The following is a 9,570-nucleotide window of genomic DNA, read 5'->3' on the forward strand; positions in this document are numbered from 1 at the left end:
ACACCAGTGAAATTGACATGCTTCCCTTCAAGAGAGGCGCCTTCCACATTGCTGTGCAGGCACAGGTACAACTTTATGCAAATAATACCACTGCCATTGGAATAATAACAAGTGTTTCTAAAAATGTCACTTTCTCTTCGGACAGTTTAAAGGTCCAACTCAAAGAAGCAAGCAAAAAAAACAAAAAACAGTAACTAAAAATGTTTTTCATAATAGCCAGTGGGTTGCTTTAATCGCCAAATGGCTAGATCAACGATTTCTTTCAAAGATTTAACTACATATACGTCTGAAACTTCTATGCAGTTGCTAGAAAAAGATCAGGGAAAGTAAATACATTATGTCTGCATGTAGTTCCTATGTATTTCCAAAGCATACAACTGGTATTATAATACTTATACACTACATTTGACATTGGATCTTAAATACGGGCGATTCACAAGAGTGCGCCTCCCAGAGTTTGCAACGCGTTGGCTAATCACAACGCGCGAAATTTGTCGACCATTTCCAAACGCGCATTGGGTCGACAGGTTTCGCGTATTGTGATTGGCCAACGCGTTGGTGCGTTGATATTTTCCGATAATTCTCTACTCTTTGCAGGTTCCAATAGTGCCTGTTGTTGCGTCTTCGTACAAACACATGTTTGATTCTTCGAAGTACCGCTTTGATAAAGGTGCACTCTTTAAACTTTTTGAAGTAAATTTGACAAAGATGACTTTCCTTTTACTAGGTTTAAATGCAAACATGAGCCGAAGATGAAATCACTTTATTTCGATGAACCTTAAAAAAATAAAAGAAGCTCCTATGGTTTGTGTCTACATGCTGTCTGAAAAGAAATGCATGAATCCATTTGCGTAAAAAGAAATTAGGAATTAAAGAAATTTCAAAAACGAAATCGCTGATGTAAACATGTAATTGGATATAATTTCAAAAGAAGCAAAACAGAAAGACGCAGTGTCTATAGACCTTTCCGAGTCCGATAACAATTCACAGACTTTTAAAAGTTAAGAGACTGTGAATCATGCGCTCCAAAGTAGCAACCAGAGTGCGCACTTGTCAGCAACTGCTTCAAACTTGCCACAAATGAGAATAAGCATGTGTATGTAAATGAATGCCGTTCACTGAGTATTTTGGTGTCTCCTTCATCTATCGGTTGCTATCGTGCTGGACACCTTGCCCAATGTTCCCACCGAAGGCCAGACGGCAGACAACGTCTCTGCACTGACGGAGGGAGTCCATGACATGATGCTGAAGAGATTTCGCGAAATCTCCGAACTCAGACAAAACCACCGCGACGGCACCCAGCATCCAATCGATCAGAAGCCTCCCAATCGACTCGCTAACCTCCACATTTTTCTCATTGAAGGATGCTGAATTGTTAAATAAACAAATTCTGTAACCGTTACATACCTGTTTATCTATTACTATGAAAACTGCTGGATGATTGGGCAACGCCTTATCTTGGAAAACGTGTTCGGCATGCTATTGAGTATTTATTACAGCCCTGAATAAACATACCGTACACATTATTGGCCCAAGGGAATAAAAATGTGCTTGACCGGTCCTCTTATTTGTACCGTCTGGACTTTGGCAGCTGAAAATGACCCAAGCCAAAAGTCATTATTTCCTTCCCCCCAAAAAAGCATTTATAGATATCTTCTTGAATAATTCATCAGAGGTTCCCGGATTTTTCGCACAATAAACTTTTCCACATCGGCCCACTCTTGAATGACTTGTTTCCGCCTCTACCACTCTCCGCAATATGGCAGGTTAAATCACGGCATCCAGACTGTCGACCGGACTAAAACAGTCGTTATTGCCTATGGTGATCCAGATTGCTTTGCAAGAGAGAGCAGTTTGAAATTTGTTTACACCTGAATGTTGTATCTCTTTATAACCCCCCAAAAATTGCAAATGGATACGCAATCGAATTTAATAGGGCAATAACTGTGAGCGTTAGAAACAATACTTAGATATTGGGTGTAATTTTTTTTTTCAACCAGAAGGCACATCAAACAGCCGTACGGTGTATACACTATATGGATAACTATTTCTGTGTAGGCTTTACAACTATTGAGGCTTGGTCAAGATATTATTCATTATGTAATAATTTATGATATAATTCATATTACAAAGGCTAAAACATAAAAAATATTACCTGGAGCTTCAAAACCCACCCAATTACAGTGCAACAATTTTAAAGCTTCTTTAATGAAAATAACATTTCAAAATTGTGGCTTCATCCCAGGTACAGAATGTGAGGCGGCGTAGAAGAAATACATTTTCGTGTACATGTAAATGTATGTAGGTCACTTGGCCACTTTTGTTGCGGGCTACATTTCATCAACTGCTTAATCAACCATGTGCAGGGCTCACAGAGGAATGGAAAAACTCTCCTACCCATTTACGATAAAGGAACACCACCCTAATTTATCACCTCATCTGTGTGTATTTCAGTTTTATGCGGTAGAAGTCAAATGATTTCTTAACTGTTCAGAAAAGAGCTAAAAACAAAGAAAGCAAGCGCAAGGAAAGAAAAAAATCATCTAGAATTTGAACACTTTACCTCGTACGGGACGAGCACAGTGTATGTACAACTTTGTTGGTTTTATCCAACAAATTCCTCATTAATGCGTCACTTAACATAAGTTTGATTAATGGTACAGAGGTTTTACAACAGGCCAGTAAGTCATAATGTAATGAAGGTGCGTGTATATCGTTCATGAGAAAAATTAGGCAGCCTAGTTAGGAGTGCATACCCATAAATCTGTTTTGGTTAAATGCCCGTCAGCTCATATCTGCGGTTCTTGTAGTTGAGCGGGTCTTCATTTCTCCAGTGTGCACAGTCGACATAAAGCTCTTCAAAGATGGGTTTGGTGGCATCATCTTCGTCTACGTTGGCCAACCGTAGCAGTTCCTTGCAGTATTCCCATTGCATATCACCCAGTTTGTGGGCGTAGTGATGGGGCATTTTCAGCACTTTGCAGCGATAGTCGTAGTCCTTCTGGGTGTCTGCGTCCATTTCCTCCTTGCTTGGGAGAGTCATTCTCTCCTCCAAGGCAGAAATGACGAACCGCACCTGGCAGCTCATCAGCAGGAATGGGCAGACCCGCCAAACCAGCCCGACGAACGACAAGGAGGGGAACTTCGTGTGGATGACGTGTTTGTAGAGCGGGCTGACGCGCTTCCTGTCCACCGTGACCTCGCACTCGGGCGTCAAGAAAGGGAAGTTGTACAGGTAACCTGTGCACAGGATCAGCGCATCGGCCTCCACGCTCCGACCATCCGAGAAGTCAACACTGCTGCCCCGCACCGCTTTGATGCCCGAAACCTGCTGCATATTGCCTGGGAGAACCCCCTGGACTGGTGGGTGTAGATGGCTGAGGTACACCCTCTTCGCGTGCACATGGAGATCAAGTGAAATATCCACGCCGGAGTTGCCAGCACCAAGTAACACCACCGTCTGGCCTTGGAAATGCTCCGGATGTCGATAGTCATGACTGTGGATCACTTTCCCAGTGAAGGTCTCCAAACCCGGTATGATTGGCCAGTTGGGGACAGCATATTGTCTGTTGGAGAAACCAGTGCACATTTTCAATTCCACAACCATGCACAAGTTTGGTCTAAACATGATTTTATTACATTTGGTCTTCACTGATCCTGTCTTGTAATTTTGCAGCCCTTACCCATTGCAAACCATGACGGCATCAAACTGGTTGACGGATGGAGAAGAGTCAGGGTCCACTGCACTCCTTGCCGTTACTTCCCAAGTAGTTTTGCCACTTTTCGTGACCGGCTTGACCGACTCAACTCGCGTCAGAAGCTATATAAACAAAAAGGAAAATTCAGCAAAGCAAAGGAAAAAGTATATTTAATCCTCATAAAAGCACATCAACATTTTACTTCAAATGATTTTTCTGCTTCAGTGACTATCTTCATGACAGTGCACGCCTGACAGTGATGTCAATAAGCCTTCTGAAAATGTAAAGAAACTGTGGAAAAAAGCTCCCATGCCTTTACCTGGATACACTTGTGCAAGTCAAATGTCGTAACATATCGGTTGAGGTACTGTAAGACTTCCGAGTGTTTTATGAAGGATGTTTTGTCGCCCTCTACTATTGGCAAATCCGGAAACAGCATGACTTCCTTGGGAAGATTAGTCCTGAAAGCAAGTACCAATTCTTTCTGAGAGTGGCAACTTAAAATTACATGGTACAAATGATGAGCATTGGGGTCCATGTCATGGAGCTTTTTCAATAGAATATTTAATCGCACGGCTACTCGCTTCTGGGCTTTCCACGTTTCAAAAAGAAGTAACAATCTAATGAAGTAATTAAGTTGTTGTGTGTGGGTGTGCGCTAACCTTACATACTTCGTGTGGACCTGTGAACAAAAGACATCAACACGATGCAGGAAAGAAAGACGTTCTGTGGACTTAAACACGTCCACAGGACGTTTCCCTTTCTCTGAAAAAATTTAGAGGCATTTTGGGGTAGGGGTCATTTGCCATAAAAGGCAGAGGAATAGTCAAGGAAACTTTGTACAAAAACCAGCTGAAAATCGTGTTCCCAGTTCAAGAAAATAAGGTCCCCGATTGACAGAGGGTCCCAAATTGACAACTGTGTACAAAACATACGGGTGGTCTCCTAAAAAGTTGAAGTACAAACAAAAGAGGAACACTAGGGGGTCCACAGTTGCAGGCAAATACACACTGTAGTGTGTGTGTGTGTGTGAGTTGTATGCTCATTAAAAAGAAAGTCGTTTAAAGATGTTTCATTTCCACTTCTGGGAAGAATTCATGATATCTTCGATCCGCTCCAAACGGAACAAAAGAGGGCATGTTTTTAGGTACTTGCTGCATGGGTGCGCGTTTATAATGGAGATCAATAGCGCTTTTGACGCAGATCATGCTGAGTATGCGTATGGTCGTTGCATACATGCAGAACGCGTGCAAGAACCTGTTTGGAAAACTTACAACCATCTGTCTTTTTTTTGCCGTTTGGGGGCGCACTTCAACTTGGGGCGGAGAGTGTCACAAAGTACCGATAAATTTAACAAAACTATTCAAATGGAGGTATGGGTGATGCTGTTCACAGTTAACTCTTGCTACATGTGTAACAAAGTTGCAAGGACCAGACTAACTACATTGTGCTTTGTTATAACCAGGACGTTGTTTTAAAAGAATGGAGAAACAAAGTAAAACGTAATCCTTCAAGAAATTGGAATTTGCAAACTTCACTCTTTATAACAGTAGAGTTGACTGTACACGAATGACCTTCATAGTGCAACTTCAAAATTAAAAAAAAGTCTATCCTAATTCCAGTTGTGCAGTTATCATAAATTGCGACTTGTTTCACATCATACTTTATGGGCCTCAAGCTGGACCAAGAAAAAGCACTATTTTCTTCACATCGGAGGCTCCTTTGGTCGGATCTGAACTGCGCTGATGCACGAATGACTAGGACATGCACGCGTCACGGTTGCATCGCTACCAAGAGAATGAACACTCCAGACCAACCTGGCTCTTTTCAATCAATGAGGGGGTGCTTCTGCCCGAGGTGGATTGACAAGAAACCTGACTTGATTCTATGGCCTGAACACCTGTGGCCTATAAATCTGTCCAGCTTCCACTGGTCACTTACCTGAGCCGACTGTACATGCTTGAGTGAATAGGCTGGCCATACTTATCCGTGCCTACATCATCCCTGTACACCCAGGTGCCTCCGACCTGATCCGACTGCTCGTAAACGGTCGCCTGGAACAAACTGGGCTTGGCGCTGAGGTACCTCGCCGCGCACAGCCCCGCTGCGCCGCCGCCAATGACTGCAACTTTCATCATTTTCACGTCCGTTGAGTTCTTACATGTACGTTGATCAGTCTTGATGGGGAATTCACCGTATTGCTGTCAATGTCAAAACACTCGGTGTTTTGAAGTCACATCTATTGTCTGAAATGTAAACATGTTATATGTTACAACAGCTCACTGCAAATGGTATAATTGTGACAATCCACTCTAAAATCACTAAACAGCTTTGTAATTTTTTTTTATTCTGGTATGCACATCAAGGCCAGGAAATATGTCATTGCAGGTTAGAGAAGAGCCTAGGGCTACACGACAAGAGCTGCCCGCAGCAAATTCCCAACAGAGGGTAAAAACAAGCTTTGGTGCACTACGATGAGACAGGAGAAGGGAATAATCAACAGAGGGTCCTTGAGGTAAAGTAAGGCAGGCAGTGGCACTGAGAACGGAGGATAGAAAAGTAAGAGACTACGGCAAAGCAGACAATGTATCAGTTTAACGTCAGCCAAGGGATATTTTAATCCAGCTAATGCTGGGGCATGGGGAGGGATGTAGAGAAATAATAAGGATAAGAAGACAGTACGACAGATTTGTAAGGTTATTAGCTTTTCATAAGTGGCTCCACATTTGAGACAAAGTATTGAATTTTAGGAACAATAACAAGCTATCATCGTTTATCTCCAAATATAATGGAACAAAATATCAGGTTGTTCTTGATTCAGAACACCAGTTTACGTTTTGCAAAAAAATGAAATGCATGTTGATCCCAGAGAGTGACTGAAGACTAATTTTGCTGCTTAGTTGATCGGAAGGGGAGAAATATGTGACTTTTGAGATGATGGTACAATCTCTGTACTAACTGCAGGTCATTTCATTTACGTGCCCCTTGAAACAATGCCGGATTGGCACCTCGCAAGTTACTGTCGTTTGTGCCATTGACACATCTGAATGCTGGTGTCAAATCCACGTTTGATCACAAAGGGGTAAGATTTCCAAATACGGACATGCACTTAGCTTTCCCTTGAACTGGCGACTATACGGTCACATGCGTCAACTACTTCAAGTAGTTGACGTGTGTGACCATATAGTCGCCAGGTCGCCACTTTTTGTCAAGTCTGATTGGTTTTCAAAGCAAGTCACTTACTAACACGACTAAGTGATGAAGTAAAAGACCTGGTGACTATGGTCACGCACGAGTCTGGATATGGAACTCTTTCCCAAACGGTAGGCCTTCGTGTACATGTACATAGGATGACTAGGCCTACCTCTGTCATGTCAGTATGATGGTATTCTACGGAATGGTGTGACTTACCTTACACCTTGTCGATGATCACAGCATAATTATTCACAGCTGTGTGGTTCAAACAAGGACAGCACTGAACTGGTGTGAGATACGGTGCATGCATAAAAATGCACATCACGTAAAGCATATCTGATCATGATGTAACATGCCCTTTGAACATGGTACGAGTGGCCGTCATGTCATTGTTTTAGAGCCGCTGTTTACGAAGAGCGCCCTCTGGGGCACGATGACTGTACGAAAAAAAATAGGCTGCAGTTACCCAGCTGAACCGGCAACGTAAAGACGTAAATTTATTCAGGCTTTTTTCCTCCACGAACTGATTTCTTGTTCTGGAATTTTGCTTTCTAGGGGTTTTGTAATAGACCGTTGGGTTTCAGGATCCGTCTTACTTAGGGATCTGACCTTTAGGGGGGGGAGATAGGATGGGGGTGTCATTCCAGCATTAATTGACAAAATACGTCCTGCAGTGAAAATGGGGCACACGATCTTGATGTTTGCTGTGCGATATGGCGTTGTCGGCACAGTAACCAGAAAGGATCATTCGACACTGTCTTATTTGGTATCATGAACAAGCCATTTTGACGTCGACGATTTTTATGGCCCAACCGACTCAGCTGGGTACCACCACGAATCACCATATCTCACGCCTCCGACCTGTCTGTCCGAAATGCAAATGAGATTTGCAATGTCCATTCAGGGTCACCATGGAACAGGTTGGGTTCGGTTGCTAAGGATCGCGCCTCAACAACCTTTTTAACCCATTCAGTGGTCCGGTCAGGCTTTTGTGGCCCATCATTGTGCGTTGTCATTGGGCTATTCGCTTGACTGCTCAAGGAGGTTCCGCTCTATGAAAAAGACCACTATTCATAACTGTTTACCGAAAGACGAATGCATGTGATGCACGATCGTACGCGACGGGTTTATTGTAGTGCGTTTATTATTAGTAGTAGATGTCGTGCGCACTGGAAGACCTCGATGTTGACCCCTACAGAGAGGAAATTAGTCACCCATCAGAAACAGCCACCTAACTTACAACTCTTGAGACTTTTAAGAGAAGTTCTTCGTTGTTTTACCAATCATGCATGGATACCGGCTACGTTAAAACAGAGTGGAAGGTATCCTGACACTCGACCAAGTCTCGAAGTGCATCAAACGGATACAATTGGACGTGCTGTCCCATCAAGGCATCATCGGTACATTACATAACAGATCGAAAGTTGAGTTGAGAGGACACTTCCACAGCAGGTATTTGCTGTTACATTAAGAAAGGCTGACACAAAGAAAAGTCAGAAGATCGCATTCAATAATTATACTCACATTAACAGTTCGGACGCACAGCTTTCATAGATGTAAGTAAGTTTAAGTTTGGCATAAACGGACAAGACAGTTTTGTTGGCAAAGCTACATGTACCAAATTGAAAAATGTTATCAAAGAAACGATCGTCTGTCTGCGTGTTCTTGTCAATGTGTCAGATAAATCATAATATGACCGGCACTGAAAAGTTTACATAAATGAAAACATTTCTTTGCGTTGTCTCTGGACGTATGCTTAACGTATTCAAACGAAATTTGAACTACTTCTCGCTCGGGTTCCCGAATCAACAGTCTTTCGATAAAACTGGACCATCGTCGTTTGTTTTTAGAAACGTTCGACAAACTATGTTCAACACTTTCCCCGCGAAGTGTTTACATCAAACTTCATCTACACACGGTGAGAAAAAGGAAGAAAGTCTGCACTTTTTTGAATTATTGTAAAGGGTTAAGGTAAATGTCCGTCGTTACCTCGACCGTACCATATCTAACAGCAGAGGACGGGGCACACGATCCATAGATAAATGTAGCTGATCACAATAACACATATCATTCGTCATTATGAGCACAAAAGCTGAACTGAACCTATCGGACCGGGATGTTGCTTAGGGCTATGTGCATTTTCTTTGATTTTGAGAAAAGGAAAGTGTATCAGTCATCTTTGCTTGGAAGCCGAAGAGGTGGTGTAATAATGCTTTGTCGAATTTCAAACATATTCATGAGAAACAGTTTGAGGAAAGACTGGTTGGGGGAATCGAGCCTCGCCGAATAGGGTTCAGTTTTTAGCAAGGTCATATTTGAACACTGGACGGGTGAAATTCACTTCACCATTTTTTAAACCAGAAGTCCATTGATTTCTTATTATGTAACTCAATTATTAAGCTTTTGTAATGACCATGGATAAAATGAACATGTGACCACTGTGACTTCTAATTGTAACAGAGCGTCTTCTTAAAATACCACTGGAAAAGGTACAACCCCCAAAAAATTACACATTTCATACTTTTTGTCGTTGTCCATATAATGATGTTATAATGGATCAGTTTAAAAGACCAGACGCTATAGTTTTTTGGGCCCATCACAAAGCTACTTGACTTTTTTTGCAATGTAAAAAGGAGAAATTGACCATACCTTCTGTCACCTAAATCCATGTTTGTGA

The 9,570-nt window shown here is 42.3% G+C and overlaps 1 protein-coding gene across 1 annotated transcript; it reads right to left on the bottom strand.

The window, feature by feature from the left end:
* Nucleotides 1-203: 203 nt before the first annotated feature.
* On the bottom strand, nucleotides 204-7,448 carry LOC110979691 (uncharacterized). Its single transcript, XM_022235714.2, has 5 exons — nucleotides 7,110-7,448; nucleotides 5,640-5,944; nucleotides 4,018-4,159; nucleotides 3,684-3,820; nucleotides 204-3,566 (listed from the first exon to the last, which is right to left on the bottom strand). The coding sequence occupies exons 2-5, from the start codon at nucleotides 5,834-5,836 to the stop codon at nucleotides 2,774-2,776; spliced, it is 1,269 nt and encodes a 422-aa protein (XP_022091406.1). The 5' UTR covers nucleotides 5,837-5,944; nucleotides 7,110-7,448; the 3' UTR covers nucleotides 204-2,773.
* Nucleotides 7,449-9,570: the final 2,122 nt, after the last annotated feature.

Source organism: Acanthaster planci, linkage group LG07, assembly GCF_054643075.1.
Source record: "Acanthaster planci isolate LZ-2023a linkage group LG07, COTS_SCS, whole genome shotgun sequence".
In the NCBI taxonomy this organism is placed as follows: domain Eukaryota; kingdom Metazoa; phylum Echinodermata; class Asteroidea; order Valvatida; family Acanthasteridae; genus Acanthaster; species Acanthaster planci.